The sequence below is a fragment of the Platalea leucorodia genome (genome assembly GCF_965183815.1).
Source record: "Platalea leucorodia genome assembly, chromosome: Z".
NCBI lineage: Eukaryota > Metazoa > Chordata > Aves > Pelecaniformes > Threskiornithidae > Platalea > Platalea leucorodia.
The window spans coordinates 80,475,501-80,503,408 of NC_138858.1; the positions used below are offsets into that span (position 1 = coordinate 80,475,501).

A 27,908-nucleotide genomic window follows, 5' to 3' on the forward strand; every position below is an offset into this window, starting at 1 on the left:
GGCTCCTTGCGGTAGCTGTTGATAATGAAAATGAAGCACACACTGAGGAGAAATACAGCTGTTCTGAAATATAAAAGTTTTGTGAGATCCCCAATATTATCAATATTAATGCTTAAGGTCAAAGGCAGTATCAAGTTTTGCATGTATTTTCTACATTAATATTTATATTGGCAAATTTAATTCTTGCTGGTTTGGAAAATTGCTGAGGTTTTCTTTACTTCCAAAGAGTGCAGTTTGAACATTAGGATCATTTATGATGGTCAAAGTCGTTCTTTGTCTAAAATACACCACCCTAATTGTTTAAATGTGACCTGCAAATACTTGGGAATATGGGGTTGGGATTACCCTGTTGTTCTCTATAAAGGGCTGAAGTAATCTGTAGAAACTTTTTTTTTTTTTTTTTTTTTTTTTTTTTAACCTTAGAAATATAGGGAATTTATCTACAGAGTGGCTTGGAATTGTGAGGAACATTTATTGCAAGTACTCAAAGTCTCATGTGAAAGGGTGAAGGTGCAAAGTCACTAACAAAGACTGCCTTTATTCAAAAGATTAACCTCGTCATTTAAACTATCAATAAAAACAAATAAAACACAGAACTTGGAATAATCCAAGTAAGAATCCCCTTCAACTTTCCCAGCTTTTTCACTTTTCCCATCATTGTCTTTCAGTCTAGACAGGATTTGAATTTCTGATGTCAGAAACCAGCAAAGAACACATACACATTTTTAGGTCTTTGTTGTACATCATAAAATACTAATAAAAAAAGAAACCAGAGTTCAAGAATTCAGATTATTTTTCTATCTTGATAAACAGACAAATAATTAAATTCTCCTTAAAACATTGCCTCACATAGAGCCTGTCATAGCCGGGGATGAGGACACAATATGGAGGCAGTGCTTTACCCTCTGCATACCCCTAGAGATGGGTTTCTGTCCTGGCACCGATGCAGAAGTTTTTGGAAAAAAATAAAGAGACACCAGAGGAAAAGCTAGTATGTCTTTGCTCACTTAGTGCAAGGAAGCCTGTAGGCTGGTGGGTCTCTCTGCAACAGTCTGCCGCGGTCCTGTATCCTGCCTTTGCTGAGGGACAGCAAGAGGAGAGACTTTCCCGCCCGCGCAGTTCCCTGCGCAGGGTCTGACCTCTCAGGCTTGCAGGCACCTGCCGCTGGAAAGCATAGACTGCATACCCGGCACGGAGCCATGAAACGTGCTAACCCGCAGCTGCCTGTTGTCTGCGAAAATCCAACCCCAAGCTCTCAAAAAGGATATGAACTGGGTTGAATTCTCTTAAGTTACATTTAATATTCCTGTAAATGGCTTATATATCTGCTGTTTGAAATAAATTCTGAAACCACTAAGCGTGCTTAACAAAGCTTTAACTATACGTGAACAGCAAGTTTTGAGGACAGAACAAGTACTGTTGTATATAATACACATGGCTGTACAATCAAAAGCCACCTCTTGCTTCAAAACAGGAATTTACATAGCAAGCAATGGTGAAAAGGCTTCTTACACAAAACCTACAGGAATTTACAGAATATGCATGGATCACTGAGGTTATAATGCCAGCAGTAGACTACACGAGTATCTTGTGCAATGTGAACAAAGTTGACAATAGTTTACCAATGCTTTAAGTAATTCACATAAATATGCTAACCCACCAGCTATCAAATCTTCCTCCTCTCCCCACCAGAAACAAGTGTTTGCCAGATGCGTGTACAGCAATCCATTACAAAAATTGATTTGTTTTTGTGGTTTTAGGCAAACATGCACAAAATAGATGCACTGCAACATTTTTGCAAGGGGATACTTGCCACAAAAAGGGAGCCCTCAAAATTGGTCTCTAAGCATATACAGAATTTTGATTCACATCTCTCAAATAGCCACTACAAGGCTAAAAATGTTTGTTGTATGGATGCTTTTTGTCCTAAAAAAAAAATATTTACTTGATTCTCAGCTAACAGAAAGCTCCAGCTTCCACTTTACTCATGCCACTCTTCCATGTCTGTATTTCAGCCCTAGTTTAGGAACTTTTATTCTCTTCCTTAACCATTAATGTAAATGTAAATCAAATCAAAACTAGGAGTTAAACAGAAAAATGAGAACAGACCTGGGAACAGCCTACACCTGCTTTTCAATGTCATGTTTTTAGATGGCAATTCAGCAAGCACTGCTTTTCTTTTCTGCTAAAGTGTTGGACACGCTCTGTGCTCCTGGTAGAGATGGACTTTGACATCCACTGGAAGGGCACCTGCACTTTGCTCATCTGTAACAAATGGTGTGGCCCATGGATATCACAGTCCCTCGTCCACGACCTGCCTAGATCAAGAAACCCAACCTCTCTGCTGGGGATTACAGACTCTGCAGGATGCACCTCTGCATTAAAAAAGAGAGCAGCTACTGAATCCTAGCTACCAGTTTTGCTGCTAACAAGCTTGTTATCAGTAACATGCTTTTCAAACTCTCCTAGTAAATTATAGCTTTCTAAATTTCTACCTCAATTAAACATCCTTTACTTGGATTTTATTTTCCTCCAATCTGCATGGCAAATATCAGCTTTTTTCAAGCTATTTTATGTCATTGTTAGAAATCATCTTGTCTAATGTGTGAGTCTGTGAGATGCTAACTTTCCTAATCTCAAACAGGAAGAGCTCTCAGGATATTGCTCTGCCACTCCTTATCTGTTGTTATGCCCAATGTCTCTAATGAAATAAACTTTTTATGGTAGGGCTCTAGTTACAGATGTGAACAACTTTCTGTATGTTTATTGGGCAAATCGTTCGTATTTTTGTGCAAAGATCTGGCATGGTACATTTAATGGGAAAATCCAAATGAGAGAGAAGAAAACATTACGCTTAAACAACAGAAATAAAGCCTACAAATATCCAGTTCATCCAGTTGATAATTGGGCTCCTCAAGGATTGGAGCAGTTGTTCCATAGCAATAAATCTTCATATCAAAAGCAATTACTGATGATTCACTCTATAGGGACAAACATAGCTTTGGTCATGGTTATTGTTATAATTCCCTCCTAATCTGAGGAACTGTATATATCTCTCTAACAGACCAAACTTCTAAATTGTATGGTCTATTTCCTAGTACACCCAGGGTATTCAGAAAATGCATCGCCTTTCAAAATCCCCATGTTTTGTGCTGATTCCCTATGAAAACTGGTGCTAAACTGCCAGAATTTTCTCCTAGCAAAATTAAGCTTCTTGCCTCGGCATTATAAAAACTTAAGGGATCCCCAGACCTATGCAAGAAGAATTGTACAAGTTCTCAAGAGAACAGCGAGGTAGTGTACGAATACCTTGTTTCTGAGTGCACACCTGGTGGATATATTATCCAGTCCTTAATTACCAGACCCTGTGAACAAGCCTGCTTGACCACTCGGTTACTCTTCTGAGAGATACAACCACAGAACCCTGCACAGCTAAGGGGCACCCTGAATCATCCGTGAGATACAGTGAGAACAGGGAATAGACAAATGAAATGACTATTTGTGAATTAGGCTCTTACAAAGTCATACCTATCAGATGTTAGGCAATCCACTTTTGGGGATGTGGAAGGAGCTTTCAACATAAAGTCCAGCAGTATTATTCATAGCAACTAGGTAGTAAATCTTGTTTTGATCTGATTTCCCCAAAACCATGCCTTTCAGCAAATACTTATGATGCTGAATTCAAATAAATTAAAAAAAAGGTGATTTGTTTTCTGTTTCTTTTCCACATTGAAATTAAAGAGTGGCTAGAATCGACCATTTCAAATTATAACTGAAAATTGCATTTTATTAATGTGAAAACATGTAGCCAAGAAAACCTTTATACATTTTTATGGCAAGTTTTCCCATTACATGAGAGGCTTTCTTACATATTTTAAGCTTAAATGAAGAACAGTGACCAAACAGAAGTTTGGACTAAAGTTGAAAAGCTGTTAGCTGTGTTGAGGGAACTATGGCTGCACAACTGAAAACAAGACAGAAGGACAAGTTCAGAAAAATAGCTCATATAGTAGTGAACAATGCTCTAATAAAATAAGAAAGAGAAGAAAGCCAAATCTGTTCAGCATTATCAGTACTAGATACATAAAATGCTCCTGCATTGGTAAAATCTTTAAAATAATGTCTGTTTAGGGAAGACTTAATTTGAGCTTCTACACTGTCCACGCTTGAGCATGGTTTTAGCAGTCCCACTTTCCTGAGGGATACTACTTCATTCTTAAATCTGTTTAAAATTAACTATCTGCAGGCTATATTTCAAACAAATCTGAATGTGTTTGCAGGATCAGAGTTTTAATGTGCTGAGTAGGTGATCCATTTATTTTCTCTAAATTTGTTACTGTAGTTTATTTCCAAGATAACAGCACTGGCAGACAATTTGCATGCATGAACTCAAAGCAGTATTTTAGATAAGGACTTTTTCCTTGTTTTTCAGGTTGAAACATAATTTTGGTAATTTCTTCAGACCCTCTGTATTTTGCTCTATTTACTCAGTTTATATATCTGCCAAATAATGTTGCACCTCAGATAAATCATACATTTCACTCAGATCAGGTGAAATCCTACCCAAACCATGACCTTATGTGAGTGGTTTCATCAAAGTTTGAGGAGGACAACTGGCATGAGCAGCATCTTATAGGACTGAGCCAGTAATGTCTGGAAAGTAGAGGAACCTGCACACACTAAAATTTAAATCTAACTCATTTATCTCTGAGTCTACTGAATTTTTATAGTTGTTTCGTATTATTAAATCCTGAATTAGATCTTTAGTGTGATCAGTTTGAAGAGAAATGAGCTGTCACTGTTGAAAGAGTTTTTTGGGTTTTATTTGAAAGATGTGCTTTGTCAGGATTCTCATCCTTAGGGCCCGACCAAACCCAAGCGCGTTTTGGACAGGAGCCATGGTTATATCATCACTTACAGTGAATTAAAGAAAACTAAATTTACCTGTACTGATCTTCTTTTTACATCGTTAAGATCTATTTTACATTCTCCAAATGCAAATCTGTAGGGTCAAATCTTGAAGAATCCAGTCCATATTTAGCAACCACAACAACAACAAAGAATCAGAGCTGACTAGGAACAGGAGGTAACACTTAAAAATAATTAACTGATCTGAGAAATAGAAATTGATGGAACATGTATCAGCTGAAAATTCGTTTTGACTGGTAAAGGGAAAACAAGAATAAAATGCTCAACACTGAATATTGTAACAGCTGGTCCCTCATTAAATTACCCATCTAATTCCAAATCATCTTTATATGCAGTATTTCATTTGCTAGCCACAGAACAGGGGAAAATTCAAATGATTTTTAGTCAGTTCAAGAAGCTGTCCTTCTGACACATGAATTGCTATCCATAAAGAAAAAAGATTCTATTAACTTCTTCCTAATTTTAATTATTTAAAATAAATAATTAGCCTATGTATGTCTTGTTGCATATTCCCATTGCAAGGGAAAGCAACAGCTGGATGTCTTGGGACATGAGGCATTTAATCCTATATTAAGGGGAGCAGGCTGGTAAATCTGAAAGTTATTACTGTCTCTGAATACGTGACCCATTGGTGGTCTGGGCTCTGCAACCAGAAGGCTTCCAAATAAAAAATGGCAAATGTGGCCTCAGCCACAGGCTGACTGATGACCCTCTGATCTGAGGACTGTCACTCTGAGATGCCTCCCAGTCAAGCTGAGGCACATTTATGTCACTGGGCAGCATACGGTGTGTCAAAGACTTGACTCAAGGTCATTGCCCTTTTTTTTTACATGCACCAAACGCACTCTACAGTGGAGGGGGGGAACACGGAGTGCAACTGCAGTTCTTCCTCATGCTCAAGCAATTAAGAAAATAATGCAACCCATACATGCAAATATCCAGGTATGTTTTTAATGCACGTCAGGCCACATGCTTTACATGTGATTCACACAGCTTCTTCCTTGCCCTAAACCCTGTTCTTGCTTATACAAGACTTAGACATGGAGATAAAATCTGGGTATGAATACTCTTTTTCATAGGTTTATGCAGCAGGTAAAATACTGGTTTCACTGTGAAATTCATAAGTGAATCCCAGTTTCAGCTGATTTCTACAAGGCCAGAATATTTGCCAGAATTCTTAGTATGAAAGATCCATTACTCCCTATTTTTGCTACTCTAAGATTTCATCACTTCTGTTTTTAAAAAGCCTTACTTCAACCTTGCCTGAAAGACCCATTTACAGAATCATGATCTATTTATTTCTATATTAAAGAGAGAAATCTATCTAAAAACCCAGTGTGGAAAAACTATCCTGCACCACTTAAAATAAAATTCCTCCCAGAGTGGGACAAGTTCTGACATTATCAATAATGCTGTTGAATAAGGACAGATATAAACAGCAGTTACATTACACACTGGTATCTAGTGCAATAGGAACTTAAGCGGAAGTAAAAAGTCGGTGCTTGGAAATAGTCTTTCTTTCCACATTAACACTCTAGATATGATGAAAATCCTACAAGGGTTTATAAGCAAAAGAAAGAAAACAAATGAAGAAGCAAAAAGGTCTATGCATATTTTAAAAAGCCCCAAAGGGATACTTATAAAGTTGAGTATTAGCACACAAGATCATTTTCTATGGTTCAGCTGCAGAACCTATGTATGGTTAGTATCACCTGATCTTACCAATGCACGTGTAAGTAATTTCACTCATGTACATAAGCATAGGGATGTAAGCATTCCCTACAGAAAGCAAGATGATTAGGTTTCCTTATATCTGATTAAAATTGTAACAATAAGATATGCAGTGAGCATTCAAGCAGATCTTCCAAATCTAAAATTTTGCAAGCTTGCACATCTTTTATTCCACCAGTCTACATAGGTATGAGAAGTACTGGACGTACCTAGTAACTTGCAATATCAGGGCACAGAATGACAGGCTATGAGAAGCAGGGCTTGATCCTGTTCATTTTGAAGCCAGGAATATATTTACCAAGATTAATGCTGAGGATCAATGCAACAATGTTTAATGATATAAATGTTTTGGAAAAGAAATGGAAAGGCGAAATAAAGATATGCTGGCAGTAAGAAAAATTGTATAGAAGGGAGTTCGAAAGAACTACAGAAGAAAAACTATGTGCCTGAAAGGATGCTATGCTCTTGTATGTAAATTAGAATAACATGCTTTGATGATTATATTCAATATGTGTTGGCACTTCCATTTAAGGGGTTTCTTTGCACAGGTTTAATTTAATGGTCAGACTTTCATCCTTAACAGGTGCCTGTAAGCTCAGCTATTGCAGATAATGCCAAATTCAGAAAGAAAAAAAAAAATTAAAATTTAGTCTCTGATTAATACGAAGCCCCAATTCTACTTAATTTTGCCAGAGTAAGAAGCTCTAGCTCCAGCAGACCCCAGATGCACTCAAAAGTTTGAGAGCTTACTTGAGGGCACACTTACCTGGTGTGTGGCACTTGATGCATAGTCCAGACATATCCAGCTACCTTAGCCCAGTAGCAGTGACATCATCTGACTGAAACTGGGCAGAAAAGAGTCCTGAAGTCCTGCTTAGAAGGCTACCAAGGATAATATAGATGTCAAATGCAGGCTGCAAGGACATCTGGAGTCTGCAATGCTTATGGGAGAAGCTGGGGTGCACTGGGGACATAGTCACTGAAACCAGTGGTATTAGTGGCAACAGCAAAGGGTCTTAGGAAATTAGACCTGCTTTTGTGTTTTTGTAACTCAAATCAACAATAGGGGCTTCTAGCATCTTTTGAGACAGCAACAAAGTGTTTTCCAAAGATAAGCAAATGAATGACCTTCATAATCACTGGGAATAAAGTCCACAAAACCATATAATAACTATCTAGTTTATGTTTACAACTAATCAAAGCAGTTATTATTATTAAAAAGTAATGCTACCAAAATCTTTTGATATTTTAATATAATTTTAAGCCTCCAAGCATTTAATCTTTGAATAGCCCTAACAAGAGAGTAAAAAGTGTTACACCTTTTTATTTTCATATATTATATGTGTATATATGTGTGTGTATATATATATATAATATATGTAAATAAAAACTAGTTAGGAAACTGTAGTATTCCTTACACATCCCGTTATGTGCAGCTACCATCACAATCAGGCCATTACATATACTTCTTTATCACAAGTTCATGAAAAAAAATCCCCTTGTAAGACTTCATGGACATAACCACATCTCAGAACTGCTCCTCCTACGTAAGTGGCTCTTGTACATGCAAAGTCCAAGGAGTGGACTTTGCTTTTTGTCTGTAGCATGAATTTTTGTTCAACCACTTTGTGCCCCCATTGCGGATCATCAACCTTTTGATCACTACACACTGAAAACTTTTCTTTTCTTGGGGGAGCTGGAAGTCATTAGGAACTAAGTGTATCATAATCTTGGTTTTAGAGCTTTGCCTGAAGAGACATGGGATTGCTTCCAGAAGCATTTCCTTTAAAATCATATGCCTTTTCTCCATTCTGTCCCCAGCTTTCATGTCTAATAGGCTGATCTCCTTATAAAATGGCCCAGACCTTTGTTCTCTTCTGTTCATGGCAAAAGGTAAGACCCTCACAAGGCTAGTAGTCATAAAAAGTTTACTCCGTCATTTTGGCTCAAACAAAAAAAAAGACTGCTTACTGGAAAGTTTTGGGGGAATTAATTCTGGTAGACGTGGTGAAAAATACACACCCAAGTAGCAGGGTGACCTGATTTTCTGAATGGGCTTGGGAAATACTGTTTATAATTGGGACCATGGATTGTTACAATTTGGTTGAGAATCACTGAAAATGGGAAACATAATAGTAAATTCTTAGAAAAGGTTTCTGTGATAAGGACTCTACTGTATTTCCACTAACTACCACCCCTATGGAAGATCATGCTAAATAGAAAACTCATTTCCGAGGGCAAGAGGCAGCCCTGACACTTTATTGCTAGATTCTATAGCAATTGGAGCTCACTTACAGTAACCTTATAGTACTCTATATAAACTGAGAAGCTTGTATCAAATTCAGGCTTCCATTTAAAATAGATATTGCAGATATTAGGCTTCAATTAAAGAAGAAAAATAACCTTCAGTGCTTCTTTTTTTTAAAGGCAAAGTATTAAAAAAAAATCACCAAACTAGGTGAAAATTATTAAATTTCTCCAAAAAATTAAGATGAGCTTTCTTCTATTTCTTGAGACAGTACAGTTTGTGATTCACAGGGTAACTGGTATCAAACACAAGTTAATGAAAGCTCTTATAAGCAATTTTATTCCTATCCATAACGGCAGACATTTACAAAATCAGAAGAATTTATCATTTGAGTTCACCTTAAAAAATAACTTATAAAGCAGTGATATATGCAACATACAACAGTTCAGGAGGGGAGAGGGAAAGCAAATTTTAATAATTAAAATGTAAACGTGGGAAAAAAAAAAAGAAGGAATAGAAGTCCCTACTTCTCATTTCTACTTAAGATGCCATGTGATAATATTTTACAATGTCCTGCAGGTCTATATATGTATGTGTGTATTTCTATATCACACACACATACATATACATTAACCCACACATGTACATACACAGATAATGGTTTGCAGTTCCATCTTGGGCAGTTCTGTTATGCCACTCTTTACAGTTGTCTCAATCATGTTTGGGACCCACTGTCTTGACAAAACGGGGGAGATGGTAGAAAAAAAAATGGTGGGTCTGATTGTGTCTGAGATCCTTTTGTTAAACTGTATACTGGGACGAATAATTTTCTTCTGCAGTAGCTCTCTGAAGAGGGCCAACTCACTGTGGTCTTCATGGCGAGACTTGTTAATGGATCACACACTCATTGTCATGCTAGGGGAGTACTGAAAAAAGAGGAATCCACATTTTAACAGCCATTTTTCCCCCCAGGTAAGTAAAACCACTTCTGGACCACAGCAATGAGTTCAAATGTCAACACGCTCTTTGAACTTCCTCCTAAATTTGTACTGTAGCCTGTGCTAAGGCTGTAGTTCAATTTGTGGTATCATAACTTCTGTTATGCTTCTCTCATTATGTAAAAATACAACTCTTACTGATAAAGCCAATTCTCTTGCAGATTGTTTTGGTGTTACCTGGGTGGTGTGATGAACCAATACTTCACTGATGCTTTCCAGACCTTTTCGTGGTCAGTGTTGGCTACTGGGGGGGGGGGGTGTGTGTGTTTAACTACGCAGACGGCTAGTCTCAAGTAGACCAGCTGCATTCATGGTTAGCTGAAGGACATAAATATTTTTGAGAGCTTTTTATTACTTTATGGAAAAAAGGGAGTGAAGATATGTTCGACTGGAATTAAACTAGGCTTTCTGGTCTGTATTATTTTGTATTACCGATTTTAGGAGGCAAGCTAAATCAAGGATTAGTGGTCATTCTCCTTTATGTGAACCAAAAATTCAATGACCACCTTACATTATTATTGTAACACAAACTGAACTGCAGCCCTTATTCAAGCTATACTTGCCCTCAAGTTAGCAGTACTTCATTACAATAATCAATGGGATACCACAACGCCTAGAAGAAGTGCACATCTATATGCCTAATTTGTTTTTAAACTGAAAATTGCAGACTGCAGAAACACTTAATTTGGCCTAAAATCTTCTAAGTAGAGGAAAATGTTCAAATGTAAGAAATATTAGCGTTACAAAACCTGATGGAAGAAACAGAAAGATAAATTTGCTTTTGCATAAACAGATGCAACAAAAAACCTGACAAAGTTAGAGTTTCAAGCTGATCATTTCCAAGTGTCCAAGCATATTAGAAAAAGTATCCTGGATGGGTCTTCCCTGGCATGTAAACTGCATAGAATGGACTACTTGGGTAAAGTCTGTTTTGTCCCATGTCATGTCTCTGATGGTTTGTCTGTCCCATCATGTGCTGAGCACTCCCACAGTGGGCCAGCAAAGCTAGTAAGAACATGCTTATCTTTAGCCAATGTCAGAGACCAACTCAAATGCTTAAAGCAAAGGGATTTTCTTTATCTGAGCTGAAGTACCTGGGTAATCACTTTGAACAAGGAATCTAAAGATGATTGAAAGGTGTTTGTGATTTTTAACTTATTATTAGCCAAGCCCTGTTCCCCACCCTGAAGCAAAACTCTGGGTGAACTGAACAGCAAATTTGCCTCAGAAAGGACTTCATAATAATGCCTACTCTAAGTAGCCAAGTAACATAGCAAAATGACATCTAGGAGCACCTAGAATCCAGTAAGTGTCTGAGAAAACTGATTTTCTTTTGAGTACAGCTGATGTCCTTCTTTTCATGACTTTAGTTTGGTGAACTGGCTTACCTGCTGATCAGACTGCCTGTACAAGCAATGCATACCAAATTGAGAGTCAAGGATTACCATGACCAAGGATCACATTTAATGGAGGTTCTGTGGTTACTGTTTTTTTGACAGATATGGAAAGATCAGTCTTTTGGGGTTGTACAAACCAATTTCCTCCAATACTCCACACAATCTGAACATGTGCCCTCTTTACGAAGGCACCAACAGCTAACATGCAGAAACTCTTCCTTTTCACTATTTAAAGAAGCAAACCCAAAGAACACCAAAATCTGATTCCCATGAAATTTGCCATGCAATTCGACTGCTTTGTGATCTAACAGAAACCGTTTACTTGGCATCATTTCTGAGCTGAAGTTCACTACTGGCATAGTTAATGAAGTTGCACTCACTTCTGGCAGCAGTGATTTCCAATAAGAATAGAAGTGTTGAAGTCACTCAGCACTTCTGAAAAATCAGGCCACTGCTATTTAGGAACCTAAATGTGGATTTAGAAACCCAGCTTCAGGCACGTGAGTATGAAAATACTGTAGTCTTGCTTTGTAATGTGTTTTACACCACGTTTTGCTGCCTCAAGCATTTTCCATTTTAAAAAAGCATCATTTGTCCCAGGCTGAACACTAGAGGGAACCTTTGCTTTTTCTAGCTCTAACAGCACACTGCATCTTTGCAACATGAGATCTACTGGTGCTCTAATTATATACTTCAGTATGAATCCTCTTCTAAAAGACATTCCCTGCAAAACACATTGTTTAGGAGTCAGAGGTTGGGCAACCACACAGTGAAACACTCAGATATAAGGATCTGTCAACTGTGTGTATTTAGGCTCCTTGGATATTGCCTCACAAATGCCCGTTGTGCATTACTGAATATATGAGGTGTAATTATTACTGCTTGACAGATCTAACTTTCATTGACAACTGACCTCTTAATCTAGAAAAAGAGTTTCTGCAGTAAATCTACACCTCCCACATTTTTCAGTTTCAGCTCAACTTCTATAGTATTTTGCACAATTTTTTGTTGAATCAATACTATAATTTTAGAAGCCAGTAAAAAACACGTAAAGCACAGCACTGCATTACAAGTACACTACAAAACTGTGTTCTTGCCGTAATTTTTCTTTTTTTTAAATGAAATGCCAGAGATAAAGGTTCACAATGTAAAAAAGACACTAGGTGAAGAAATACTTACGCTCTCACTCTGAAAAGGGTTTAGGAAGTTTCCACCCATCTCACCATCATCCCTGGGAGTGCCAGGCTGATTACTCATGCTCATATTACTGGGAGAGTTCTGTGAAATAAGATTTAAAAATACAGATTAAGTGTTGAAGATTTCAGTTCATTTCCCAGCTTCACCAAGTGTGCCAAAGGCACGCTTTACACGATACCGTAGTGCACCAAGATGCACTGTGCAATACACTGAAATTTCCAAAAATGAAAAATAAGCCTCTGTGGGGTTTTGCATGATCCAGTCACTAATTTTAGCCTGTAAAGTAATGTTTTCTTCCCTGAAGCAAGAATTATTTACTTGTAATTCTTGTTTTCAGTTATAGCCAGCATCTTCTGAAGTCAGGAAAAGCTATAAATGGCTGCAGCAGGGACACAAGGTAGCTCTGTCGCTCCATTAAATCATGTGGACAAATTCAGAAGTCTATGAGCGTGTGCCTTGACGTACGTGACCTATGAGTATGTACTTAAAGCAAGACATATGGATGGATCTGGTCTACACAGACCTTTGCAAAGGGCTGGGCCTGAGGTCTTTGTTCATAGTGTTCACAGTTCACTGAAATACAGTTTCACAAGTTGTTCATAACTGTGGTTCAAGTGCTAAACCACTTCACTGAGCGCAGCTAATATGCAGTGTTTACAGGTAAAAGAGTTAACAAGAGTTTTAGATAAAAGACTCCTGAGTAACAGCTGGACGCTGCACTGAGCTCACAAACACTTTGAGGAGGAGCTGTTCTTTTGCTATTTGCTTGCACAGAGCATAATGCAACAGCGTTTTAATCTACCTTTTCAGTGTCTATGTGTAACTGAAATGCTAATGAATAATAACAATACAGTTATTATTACAGTTATTACAGGCTTCTGAAGACAAATTCCTTTTTTTTACATAAATGCACAACCACCTCTGCAATGTTCAGAAAATGCTTTCAAGATTCAGTTACTTAAAGAAAGGGTGAAACGAGAGAATTGTCACAGAAATTACTTTGAGTCAATAGCTAATACACCATTATTGTAGACACTACAATTAGTTAGGTGTTTTTACACAGTTGATTTGTAGTACCATACCATGGCTGGAGCATGGGCGAGTCTCTTTCCATCACTGTTAATACTCCTGCTTACAGAGGATTTGTGATGGAAAAGGAGCAGTCAGGGAAAGGAGGGAGCGAAGTCATGAACTTCATTATGAAACATTTACATCTATCACAGTTCTTCCCTTTATTTATTTATTTTTTTTAATCCAGGAAAATTGAATGCAATATTGCTTATATTACTTATACATGCGCAGATCTGGTATGTCACAATAAATTTAACACAAACCTAGTGCAGTCAATGGGCAAGCTAACAAAATGCAACTCCAAGTAGTGCTCTTGATCAAAGTGACCAAATCATAATGGCTGTAAGAATCCTAAGTGAATTTGTTCTCTTTTTCTTATGTTATTCTCAATTACAATCCTGACACAGTATGTCTGTCAGCATAGAGATTTTTTCTTTAAAAAAACCCAGATATTGCACTTTGAAAATACCTGCATGCCATCTTCATTTAATGTAACTAAATCTGCAAGAGCTCAAACTTTTAATGAAAAATAGCAAACATTAAAAAAAGAGAAAGTCCCCTTAATTTCTTGGCACTTTCCTTGCAACTACAAAGGCTATCTATCCTACCTTGGCACTTTAAAGATGTATAGTGGAGTAGTCACTGAACAGAAGATGGGGTGGGATAGCTATGACTTCTGCTTCCCCTTCATACCATATGTCTGCAAGCTCCCCGTTCTAATCATGAAGTCCCGTGTTGACCACTGTCCATGATTTAAATATTGCAACATATTCCACTGTTTCACGGGATCTACTTCACCTCCAAAGAGAACAAAAAGCATTGTTCCCAGCCTCACCAAATACCAAAACTGAAATCAGTTATTTTTTGCTACTGCATTAGCAGAGTGGTATGCCTGATGGCTGCACATACTGTTTGCTTTGCCATGTATTTTGTATGGTTAATGAAAGGCTGCTGTTAATTTTTCACCATATTGCCCTGAAGGAAGCTCACCATTCTCAGTCTGAATGGCCAAGTATGTTTATGGGTTCAGCTCAGTGTATTTATTTTCAGTTATAGATTAAATATAAAATTAATTACATAAGTGACATGCAGGCATACCTGTTTTTTATTAGCACCTAAAATGCAACTTAGAGAGTTGGGCCAAGACCTTTTGCTTTCTTCAGTCTAGTTCACTGCTTCTGAAACTGTGATCCCCAGATCTCCAGGAATCACTGGACAACATGTCCATCAAAGACAACTAAAAGCCTGACAATTAAGTTTGCTATTCAGTGAAGTTAGTATAGCAAATATTTAGGGATCCACAGCTTGAAAAAGGTTGAAAACTATTGCTTTAGTTCAACCACAGCTATTGTACGTTAAGCAGGAATTAATTCAGGGAAGTCCTGTTGCCTGTGTTATGCAGGAGGTCATACTACACAATCGTATCAGTCCCTTCTGGCCTTAAAATCTATGAATATAAAGTTTAAAACCCACTAAGGACTTGTCACATTTATTTTATATGATGCTCCTGCACTTTTGTTCATTCCTGGGGGATTTACCCCTATTTTATCTTGCTCTGTGTAGTGCAAAGCTTTGAAATCCTGCAATCGCTACAGTATGCCAGCCCCAAAGGTTCAAATTCCCGACATAAATGCTTTTATAGCAACTCCCTGGGCTGCTTTTATGGCCAGTATGGGTTCTAGCATTGTGGTACTAGCTGAGTTTTTCCAAAGCATGTCTTTGATGCCTGCACAAATTCCATGGGCACTGCAAGAAACACTTGTTATTAATGTTTATTTAATATGCACAATTTCAGTTCATTTACTTCCCCCATCTCAATCTACTTTATAAAAACTTCATGTTTTGCCATTCAGCCAACTAAATTAAAACCTTCTCTAGAAAATGTAGCTCTGAATTCCATGAGCCATACTGATTCTACCAAGACTGGATTAATTTTCTGCATCTCCTGGGAATTGATAATGAGCTCCTCTAATACACATTCGACTCCACTGAAGTCCTATGCCTGGACTTGAGTATCACACACCCCAAACTGTGTTAACTTCAGTGAACAATTTCTGTCACAGGAAATCTACTTGTGAAAAAGCCAACTGCAAGACTAGCTGGTGATGTATGCAGGGAGACCGTTGCCTTAAGAAGAACAATCCTTGAAATTGTGTACAAAATTGGAAGGCAGCCACCTAGTAATTTTGCATGCATCAGCCCCAGAAATCTACTATTCCTTGCAAGCAGAACTCTTCCATTCAAGTTTCAAAAGCATTATGTACTATTACCTACCCAAAATTTCAAATGCTACCCACACACTTTTACTACTATCAATGAAGGCTGCATATTGGGCAGTGCTACTCAGAAAAAGGTATTTAAAAGCTATTATATATAATGGTGTACCAGGACAATGCTGTTACTTCCAAAGTAAACAGTATTTTTCTTTTAGTTATTTGAAAAAGACATGCATCAAATGTGATTTCCATGAGTTATTTATTATGCTTAGCAAATTACAAGACTTCCAAGTAAATTTTTGGATCCAAGTTTTCAGAGCTCTTGATACTTATATTACCACATACACTGATACATAATACCAGTGGGCTGAATATAGGCTCTTCAAAATAATCCTATGGCAAGGTAATGGAAATGTTTTGGGTTTTTTCCTTAAAAAATGCTGCAGTCTGCAATAAAAACACTGAAGAAAAAATATGGACATTGATTTAAGAGGTGCTGTACGCTTATTATCTCATTGGAGGCTTATATATCATCACTGCACATCCAAGCACAGCACAACTAAGGCAACATGGTCATTTCAGTCCACCGTTTTACTCTTTGAAGAGCCTGAAAATGTTACAGATCTTAAAAATGTACAAAAATATAGGACTGCTATAGATGCAGCAATGGCCTTGGACACATTGCTGAGGTCCTTCTCTCCAGGAAAGACACATGCTAAGCACACTTTACAGGCTACCCCTCTCCCATACCCACACCACCAGAAGACCACAAACTGGGGAACCGTACAGGGTCCTTCTCCTCCTCTTTGGTTATACAAATATGTATCACTAAGTGAAGAATGATTCCTGCCTTCTGAACACCTGGAAGAGTATTCTCAACAAATACACACTACAAACTTCTGTGCTAACCCATGGGAATTTAGGTGAGCATTTTGTTCCCTATGTGTTGGCATCTCATCATAGCTCTTGAGCACAGACCTACAGCAAGGTCCCTAGAGTGACTGGAGCACGTGCAGACCAGCCTTAGACAGATCTAAGTGGCAAAGTCTTCACTGGGAGAGATCTAGCGACAGCACCGCAGTACTTGGTCCTGGGGCAACCAAAATACACCGGCACTTGACACGCTAAAAACAGACTCATACTCCTTTCTTGGAAGATTGTTAAGAATTTTGCTACAAATGAATGAGTTATAAAATTTTAACTGGAACAATCTCTTCATCAATTTCTGTATTTATAGATCAAAAGCATGAAAGTGCAGGGAGACTGTTGTAGTGATATATTTATTAGTTTCAGCCAGTTACATCTGAAGATGCTGAGTACAAAACATAGTGTTTTGCTGGGGACAGATTTATGCCACTTTATCAATACCAAATAAGATCATTAATTCCTAAGTTAATGATGATCACATATGTAGTAGTTTTGTTTTTTTTTTTAATGGAAGAAGTGACACATTCAAGCACAATATTATTTTCTTAGATGGAAAACCCCTGCAGGTTAAGCTCACATTCATTTCTAGTATGCTATTTAATGGTTTGATATCAAAACAGTGCTTCTTCTGAAACTACTTCTTAATCTAGCTTTTAGGAACTTACAGTAATGATTAAGATATTAACATTGCCTTTCAGACGTGACAAAAGCAACCATGCAATGCATAAAAGTAACATCCTAATGACATTTTCCCAAATTTACATTTAACTAGAATTGATTATTAGAACTATATTCATTTGTCTTAACAGTATGGAAGATTATAATATGATCAATTTGATTATGAACTGGATATTAATCACATTCATTAATACCCATTTTTATGCAGTAGGAAATAAGTCTACTTATACTCCCTACTGATTATATTGTTTTTACATTTTCAAGTAATATTAATTCTGTCTGCATAGCCTCCAAAGAGTTGGCAAGCAGAAAATGTAGACACGTAATGAAAAGCTTCGTAACAGAGACAAACAAAGTATGTTTAGAACGAAATATTCTAAAAATTCTAAATATTTGATTAGATACTCACTTTGGAAATACTGTCCATGTCTCCTGAGCCTTAAATTAAAATAGACAATTATTCAGTTAGTTTTGAGCTGAAGTTAATCTAAGAACTTTTTTCATAGTAAATATATAGTGTAACAGCAATATTTTAAAACATAACCAATGATGCAACATCTCATTTCCTTCCCCATGTCTCTTTTAGTAAAAGTTTACAGTTAGTATTGAATAATGTTAGTCCTTTCTCTGTGTACACACCTGATACAAAAAGTGAGAAAAGAATGAAGGACACACTTCTGATCTGTATCAGTTATTTGGATGGCATCCTGTCAGGATGAGACAGCCCAGCACAACTCAAGAAACCTTATGTCCAACCTCCCTGTCCTATTAGCCATGGTAGGATACAGGTAATGCAATCTAGGGTATATCCACTTGTGGGAAATGTTGCTTCAGCTCAAGGAAAAAAAAGGAAAATAATGCAAAACTACTAAAAGTTGATGTTCCTGGCGAAAAAAAAAAGACCACTATTCTTACTGAACTTCAGCTATTCAAAACTCCCGAGCAGTGGACTATCTCTAAGGTCAGCTGTGAGGGCTTCATCAATGTCTTTGCTCCCAGAAGCAGAAGCCTACTACTGAAATTGGCTGAAATGCCATCAACTTTGGATGCATTACAAATACTGATGATGACAGTACCTTTCAGAAGAAAGCAGATGATCCTGAGGACCAGAGTAATAGATACCAAATAAAATTAAATATAAGGAGTGCAAGATTATTGAAAAGAATTTTTTTTCACATGCTATATCTCTCACTCAGGTAAAGCCAAGAATAAAGGAAATATAACTTTAGGATGGATGTATCAAAAGCATTTTTAGCAGCAATAGACAGTAAACAATTCTCGTCACCTATTTTCAGGAAAGACAAATTCTAGAAGAGTACTGAATACAAAACCAGAAGAGTATCGAAGAAAAACAGTCAAGAAAATGGAGTTGTGGGAGGAGACTGAAATAGCTTACTATACTTAGCCAGGCAAATTAAGGCTGAGAAGGAACATGATTTCTCTCTATAAATGCATCAGATACATAAATGTTATGAAGAGTCATTCTGTCATGGCCCAAAGGATAAACTTTGGTGGAAATCAGGAAAAGACTTCTTTCTGACCATCAGAGCTATGAACAGATATCCAATAGAAGGGTTGTGGTCAAAGAAGTTGGAGAAGTTCAAGATGGACCTTGACCAATTTATCCATCTGATTATGAGACACAGCTGCCTACTGCAGCATGGAAATGAATGCAGCACATCTCTCCCAGCCCTCCTCTACTAAAAGAACTTGGTTTTCAGTTTAGATACCCCTAGAAAGCAGTCATCATTAATTTGACTAAGCACATCATCATTTTCAATAGAGAAAACAACTAACCAAATGCTATGTACATGTAAAATTCTTCTTTAACTGTTTCAATGTAATGTTTTCTTTTAGCTAAGAAATAATTCTCAGGCTACAGAAAGTGACAGAACAAGATGTGATTACCTTTTACACAGTTTTTCGTTTATTTGAATGTAATGTGCATCATTATTAATTAAACCAACAATACATTTTAGGATTGTACTATGTAAAGAAAGGCTGTAAAATCATAAGGTGTCCTTATGCAAAGTAATCTAGGAATTTCAGGGACATGCTTTCCTAGGAAAAAAGATAATTCTATTAGGAGATAGATGCCTACTGCTGAATTTTAATTGTTCAGAATATGTCTGCTAAATGAGGTTTGATGTTAGGTTTTTTTCTTATCTTGTCATAGCCTCTTCAAATTTCTCCCTTCTTCTTACCTATTTAAACTTACTGTCTCACGAACTCCAACTTTTGGGCTACAAGTGATAGATCGCCACCTACCATGGTGGTATGAACTTAAATGGTATGGAGTTCAGGTTGGTCTGTGCCTGTGCTGGGAAGTTGACAGAACTTTTCTTTGGGGATAGAAGCATGGGGAACAGTGGCAGCTTGGCCTCTGCCTGCCTGACCTGCTTGCTTGGATTTCTCCCCATAAAGGAAAACACTGCTCAGCAGGGTCTTGCTGGTGCCCCTTGTGGTCATCAGGCCAGTTCCCATATGAAAAATGAACCTTGCTGGTGGACCAGGGGGATAGAAGAAGAAAGAGATCAGAAGTCTTTGCAGCCTGAGGTTTCTCCCTGCTGTTGCCTGCATGACCTGACACACCTTGGTGCAGACAGAAGTGAAGAGCACAACACAAGAACTGTATTCAGAGCTACTGGCCTAGTGTAACGGTATGAGCAGAAATAAAAACAAGGTATTTATTTACCTTGTGGGTATAGAAGAGGAAGGCACAAATGCAATTTATTTAGCTGTGGCTTGTTTCTTAAATCCCTTTCAAGTGTCTATAGATAATCTAATAAAAAGAAAATATTCCTCAGGAAAAAAAGTATCATGCTTCCAGCAAAGAGTAAGAGCAAAGAGTTTGCTAGGATAGTCAGGAGATGTGTGTTTTGCAGAGTTGTGCAAGGCTTCTCCCCTAGATAAGAGTCCTCCAAAAATCATAATGTCAGAAGTCAAGCAGTACACTGTTCCTCCTGCCTCTGCATGCCCTGACAAGAATTCATGTTCTTTTGGATGCATTGAAACTGACACCTATCTGAAGCTGCTAATGGGGACAGAGTAATAATACTCACACTTAACTGACATATGGCTAAGCATAGAACAAATGAGGGTATCAAAATGTTGGGATAAAACCAGCTTAACACATACATCAAAATATGTAATAACTTACTTCCAGGTAATTGGTAAGAACGTGCACCAGTATGTCACAATGACACCTTCCCAAGATTTTCAAAGAGGAAGAGAGGTAAATAAAAATGGTTCTTAAGCCTTCACCTCTACATTACTGTGATGGTATGCTTTTAGACTAGTTTTCATCAACTGGATCAAAAATATACTCTCTTATATAAATAAAATACGGTATTTTTCTTCCAGAGGTGCATGATGTATGCCAACTCATATGCTTAAAAAGTATCTTAATACTTCTTACTGATGTATATACAGCTTTTTCAGTTTTGAAAAGATTTTTACATACAGTCTTCCACACAACTCAAAGAACTAGTCATAGAAAATGGCACTACTCATTGAAAATTCACAATGTTTGTAATATTTACTATCATTACCTAATGATCCATTCATATGATGTGAATCCATTCCACCCAGTCCACTCATAGGTCCATCTGACCCTGGCCCCATTGGAAACTACAAAAGGATCAGACATTAACAACTGGTATTACTGTACAATCTTCTATAGATAATCTAATAAAAAGAAAATATTCCTCAGGAAAAAAAAAAAGTAAAGGAAAAATGCACAGTCCCAGCTCTGAATGCGCAAGTCAAGTGAAAGTCTTTCATGTGAAGACTGCAAAAACATCATTGCTTTTGTTCAGTTTTTCCAATGCTACCTTCATGATTTTTGGAAACTCTCCCCTCTGTTATATAACTTAGGAATAATTTATTATTTACTTCCACAGTTTGTGCATGACTTTCAAACCTGCTAGTGCTGACCTAGCTTTACTCCCATTGAAGTTACAGGGAACTTTATGATTTTCTTCAGTGAGTAAGTGATTAATTAAGAGCTTTCAAACCCCACCTTATCCAGATTGACAATCAGACTACTCCGCATTACCTTTGCAGCATGAGCAGTTTCTGTCCAATTTCTGATATTAACCTTCAATTTAGTTCTTAAAAAACGTAAAGACAATAACATTATAGAAAAATTTCTAAAATTCACTGTATAATGATTTAGCAATATCTAAATATCTGTATTTTTAATTTCTACCAGCCTTTTTTTCAAAAGACCCATAATGTGGATTGTGATTGAATGAAATATGGTTGTAATCAGAGAAATACAATAAAACTGAAGGCATAGAGAAAGATCAGAGAAGAAACAAGTTCTATGTAAGAATCTAGATTTTTGTCACTACTAGAACCACTGAAATTTAGGCTAGAATAGTCACAAGTTAACTAGTTCACTAGGAAAATACTTAAATGTTATTAATAGATTTCATTCTTAACATCCCATTTAGATAAACAGGTAAGTTTGTTTCTTAGAGGTATTAATTTTATCCTTTTTTACAGAACATCAGGGCAACATAATACTGGGTCACTTTCAGCAATTTTCTCCTCCCTTTTCAAGGGTAGATACTTTTTTATAATAGAAGTTTGAATCCTGCAGAAACTAATGCTTAGTGGCAGCTCCTAGGATGATATCCTATCACACAGGAGTCTATTGCACTGCAGTGTGACAAATTAAGTCATGCCCAAGATCCATATGCAGAAGCTTCTAAGGTCTTCTGCATGTAGAAGAATATGCCCCAATCATTATTTTGCAAGTATTGTCGTGATTGATTTGGGAAACATTAAAAAGTACATGATGGGGGGAAACAACTGAAGTGTCACCCATAAAAATTGAAAACTTAGTATTAATGATATGTGATGGAAACATAGTGTTTGGATAAAAAAAGGTTATGTAATTCAAAGAAGTATGTAACCAGATTCATATTTACATTAGGTCTGTTGGGTCCAGGTGGTACTGCATTCATTAAAGTGTACATGTTGTCTCCAGAGTTGGTTGAATCTGTAATAAGAGATTATTTTAAGTGCTAATATATACCTTTCAATAAAACTACTCACCTAATACATTTCCTGTCATTTTGTTCATATTATTTCTGTGCCTGAATCAGTGATACACAGTGGCAATATAATGGAAGATTTCATTCCCTTCCTATCTATTGCTACCACACAACAGAGCTATGAAAAGAAATAATTGCAATGGTCCCTAAGTGACTACTTCTAGACTCTAGTTTTATGCATGACTGTTAAAAGGTCCATAAATCACCAAGTATCTGTAACTATTTAATTCCATAAACTCTTTTTCCTGGAGTTCCAAATTATTTCACTCATCTTCAATATTTTCTATAAAACAGGAGTTTCTTTCTTATCAATACTTCCTGTAATTTGTTTTCCATCTGTAATAGATGATAAATAGCTTCTCATTATGCAGACTGCAAGTCAGTACAGTGAATGAAAACTTTTTGTTCTTGTTTATGTCAGTCTATTTGATTTTGGATATATTTAACTATTCAGTGGAACATTGTGCAAAGATCCTCACTCTAAGGACACCTTTAGCTGATGTATCTTCAAGGTACAGCGTGGTGCAATGCTTCAAAAAACCCCTGAGTCCAAAACTAACAAAACCACCCTGGCACGGCGTGGTGATAAGCCAGTAAGTTCTGCCAAGAGTTTCACTTGGCCTTGCCAGATGTTGACACAGCTATATTGCATCTCAGTCCTTTTCCTCCAATCAATGCATGTGAACTTTCAGATGGAGCACCTCGAGTTGAAGTGCAAGATTTAATTAACAAGACACATAGAAGACAACCCACATAATTCTTCTGGTTGAACTTAAGAAACCAATGCCTAAGAACCATTAGTAGATACAAATTATTAATTCTGATCTCCAGCTTATCCCTACTGCTAACACACACAAAGTCTTAACACCCTTCATCAATATTTGTAAGAAAGAGAAGGCAAAAAATGCAGCAGATGATAGTAGACAAATCAGGCAAAAACCTTTCCCAAGGGAACTTGAAAATAGGCCATATAATTAAAAAGTTTACTGAAAGGAGAATGACCTAAGGAAAGTCTAAATACATCCCTAAGGGGACAGCATGATTTAAAAAAGCATTGGCAAAGCAACTCTGGAAAATCAGTACCTATAGTATCTGCAAAAAGAATAAAGAATAGCTTAGTACTCTGTACCTAGCTCCTCCAAAAGACCATTCCAAGTCTTTGAACCAGAGTTCTGAGATTAACAACACATGCAAAAACCACTGCTGAGCTGTAATTCCTTTTCCAAGACAAGGTGATGGGGGACTATTGACTCAGAAGTAGTGAAAGCAAGGAAGTCAAGACCAGACTGAAATGTGTTGGAACTGGGAATGCAGCCTGACCTCCTGCAAGAATGTATTTGTATGTACAGTGGGCAGGTAAAATCAAGATCTTTGTCTATTCCTTAATCCTTCTGAAACAGTTTTCTAGGCATTCATTAACCTTGGTGAGTAAGTAATTCCATTATATACAGAGCACTATGTATCACTACAACACTGAAATATGCTGTTTGAGGAAGAGCGGGAACAAAAAGTTCTTAGCCTAAAGTTATGAAAGTAAAATTAGCACACAAGAAGTTATTTTTAATGTTCGATGAGGTAGGCAACAAATTCTTCAACCACCAGATCCTTTTGAAAAACACATCCCTGACTCTCCCCATGTTCTTGCTGGGTCATGTAAAAATACATATGGGTCAGCTGGGCCATGGGAACCCTTGGAGCTTGTTTGTCTCAGAGGCAAGTAAGTACCTTTGCAAAATTCTCAGGTGGCCAATTTCTAAGTGTTCTCATACCCTGGAAAACAGAGCCTCAAAACATGTTTGAGTATCTAACTGAAAATGGGAAAAACTGTCAGCAGAAGCTTTATTTGAACCGCACACAGACAGCCTAACATGTGCCATAACTGCAGCGCTGAATATTTTTAAAAGTGCAGGCTGTCCAAAAGTTTGTTTTATGTTAAAAAAGGCTCTAACTTTTAAATGCCAGCTTGCACTAATTACCTTTTCCACTATTGATATGAACATCAAGGAAGCCCTACACATTATCTCAGGTTGCCTTTTTTTAAAGCCCTAGAATTATATTTAATGAAGATACTATGTTGGTGCAAGACGCTTTCATGGCCCGTTAGGAAACTTCCCTACCCTTTTGTGCTGTAGAGGACAGCATGAACATGTAGGACATAAGGACTGAGGATGCTGTAACATCACTGAGGTGAACAAGTCCCTCTCAGATGGTGAAAAGTGAGTTACAAAGGCCAAAAGGAGTAGCTACTTAACACTGGGTTACACTAGATATAATTAGTTTCATTTTAGAATATTTCTGATGCTGTCCATGGGGGAGGACAGTATCTTCCACATCCTGCAGTTCCACCTTCATATCAGAATCTTTGCAGAACATTGATGGAGGAAAATACTTACATCCACTTGACCATCTTTAAGCCTTGAGAAGCTAGCTAACCATCCTGAATCCTGCCATCCTACTCCATGGTTCTTCAAACCTGAGTAGGAATATGGCCATCTTTTGCATGGCCAAAATCTCCATGTGGTCAGAGTTGCAAGATACAGACCATGTTACTTGGGGAAACAACGGGGCAGTTGAAGTTCTGGGAACAGATCACTGGTAGGACATGACAATGGCTCCTCTTGGGCCTTAATCCTGCACTGCAGGACAGATGAGAGCAATCTGTCCAGCATGGCCCTGCTATCAGTCAGATGACATAGCCATGGGATGCAGCTGTGCCTGTGAGCTGCGTATCGCTTAAGAGCCACATGTTGGTCAGGTCTATCCCATAGGATACTACAGTGAAAGTTTCACCGGATTCAGAAATCTCCCGATTTCCAAACTGGTGGAATCGTCCCAAAGAACACTGGCAAAAACAAATAGAAGACTGTGTCTTCTTTCATTTTTTCCTTCCTATTGCTGAAATTGTAGAAGAAAAGATGGGCTCAAAACCCAGAGAAATTAGTTGCTTTGAACTTTACAGATATAATGGTTTGTATCTATTCTATCTCCACAACATAGCATGGGGCAAAACAGAGTGAAAGCAGAGGAAAAAAACTGATACAGAAAGTACAAATCTAATAATTTCTCATTAGCTGATTCTTCATGAAAATTGAAGTCTGAAAAATTATTTGTGTACTTCCTAAAACCCCTTATAATTACTTTTTATTATTTCTGAGTGTATTTCAGTACCTGCAGGACTAGGCATGATAGGTGTTCCTGGTGGCCCTCCACCTCCTGGAGGACCCTAGAGAGGGCAGAAAATGTCAGTTAGCATGAAAGGAAAAAAATACCGCAGTAAAAAATGAACACAGTACAAATGAAAAAAAGAAGTATTGTGAATGTTATGAGTTACTCTGGTAAAAAGATGCACATTTTCTGATAAGCTAGCACAACAGTTCATCACAGATTAAAACAAGGTAATCGGTCAGCAAGCTCTGGCACAAACTTCTGATGTACATAGGTGTACAGACACAAGAATATCCATTAGTCTCTGTGTCATGCTGTGAGTCAGACAAGAGAAATACTTGGACCAGGGCCTAAGACAATTATATTTAATTCCCTCAACCTACTTTTATTACCACTGGCTTTTCAGCTGGCATTTCTGTTTTGTTGTACTCCATACATATTCAATGGCAGAGTAACCAATGTTTGCCAAGCACAAAACAAGGGGGTGTCCCATAGGGACAGAAGAGCCTAATCACCTTAAGAAAGTTTTCTTTTTTAGGCAGACTTGGTATCTCGATACCATAGGCATCTTAATTCTGTCTATATAATATCCTACAATTTTGTAAAATAATATCTGTGTACATAATTTCTTCTCAAATTAATGACAAATGTATTAAAAAAGTCAGGATAGTGCTGAGTAGTCATATCACTTACCTAGACTGCTAAATCAAAGATAAAAACCAATCAAAACAAACCATCAAGGAACATCTGTTTTCTTATTTTCAGGTAATTCTATGTTGCAAATCTGTTTATGACTAAGAACTGTACACAAACTGCTCTGGTTGTTAAACAAGCTTTTTAAGGTTCTTTAAAAATTTCTCCAAGAATTTTATTCTAAACATCCTAACCATTTAGTAAGAACAGAACCATAACTCCTTGTTTTCTATGTTTGCAGATCCACTAATATATTTAAGTAACAGGAAAAACTACCAACTTCCAGTTTGATAAAAATATCTGTGCCAATAAAAGTCAATAAATATTGACTTTCCATAATAAAAAATACACAGATTCATGACAACAGATGATTATTTTCATTGCCATATGACTCATTATATTTTTATCTCTTTTGTTATGTTTTAAAATAGCAGATATACTGTTCCAGATAGGAATGTTTTTTCAGTAGCACTGAGTATAAAAGTTTGGTTGTTCCTGTCTGCTTACAAGGACATTGCTGAGATTTGCTCTAATTCACTGAGATACTTTGGAAGGAGGCAGAGAAGTCTTGGATTTAAAACAATAGACCCTATTTCTCAATGGCCTACTTAAAATAACATTTCTTACAAAACATTTAGCAACAATATACTAGCAACCACTATTTTCAGACAATCAAACTCAGTAACATAGAAGCTTTCTGATTGATACTGCTCCTCCCCAGGTTTGTACAAGTAAAATATTTGCAGGGGGAAGTATCTCTGTCTGCCAGCCAGTGATTAACTCACAGTTAATTGTAGATGAAACAGAAATCTTTTACCCAGAAGCAGCAGCACATTGCTGCAGTAGTCAACATATATGTACCTCTATGCCCTTATATGTTACAGCACCTACGAGTTCTTTATCTTGTGCTTCCCCTTGTTCATGAACTAAGCGAGGTCGCTAAGTATCTTTTATAAAGCATAATGGAATAAAGGCTTGCTCCACCATGAAACCCACAGATCAGCTTATAAAAATCAAGGCATAATCACAACTTCATTTCATACTGCCAGCAGCCACATAAGTTTTTTTGCCCCCAAATTAGAATCCAATGTGTCAGGATTGGGCTTGCCAAAACTGTCTGAAAGGCCTGTTCAGCCCTCAGCAACAAGAAATTCCCCCATTGTGGCTGCAGAGTTACAGACTCTAAATTCAAAGGGACCTTTCAATCACATATATGACCCTCTGGACATCACAGGCTATGACTTTTTACCGATGTACTTGTGCACTAAGTTCACCAACTTGATTTTTTTAGGCTTATATATATTTTTCAGCGTCACATAAAGAGGTGGAGAAACCACTAACAGGTAATTTTTTAGAAAAGTTACTTATCACTATTAGCATTTGTATCGAAGTTTAAAATTGCATTTACTTGCATTGTTTGTATATTTTCTTCTCTTAGAAAGCCTGTTGGCATCAACTATTTTCTCCCTGAGAATACATTAATATTTGCAATGTAATTATTTCTCAAAAACCTGTCTGATAAACTAACCAGATTAAGTCCTCAAAGCCTGTAGTTCCATATCACAAATCCTTTGGCTAAAAAGCTGCTTTTAAAA

The 27,908-nt window shown here is 37.2% G+C and overlaps 1 protein-coding gene across 16 annotated transcripts in view; it reads right to left on the reverse strand.

The window, feature by feature from the left end:
* SSBP2 (single stranded DNA binding protein 2) overlaps nt 1-27,908 on the reverse strand; it is a 204,927-nt gene that overhangs the window by 6,453 nt on the left and 170,566 nt on the right. For 6 of the 16 annotated variants that reach the window (XM_082335677.1, XM_082335663.1, XM_082335672.1 and 3 more), the window contains 5 exons: nt 25,624-25,678; nt 22,330-22,400; nt 20,944-21,022; nt 17,802-17,830; nt 12,483-12,581 (listed from right to left, as the gene is read on the reverse strand). In XM_082335677.1, coding sequence (XP_082191803.1) covers nt 12,483-12,581; nt 17,802-17,830; nt 20,944-21,022; nt 22,330-22,400; nt 25,624-25,678 — 333 coding nt within the window. Of the gene's footprint in view, nt 1-4,721; nt 9,835-12,482; nt 12,582-17,801; nt 17,831-20,943; nt 21,023-22,329; nt 22,401-25,623; nt 25,679-27,908 lie in introns of those variants that run through there. The other 10 variants (XM_082335673.1, XM_082335665.1, XM_082335675.1 and 7 more) reach the window with 5 other exon arrangements.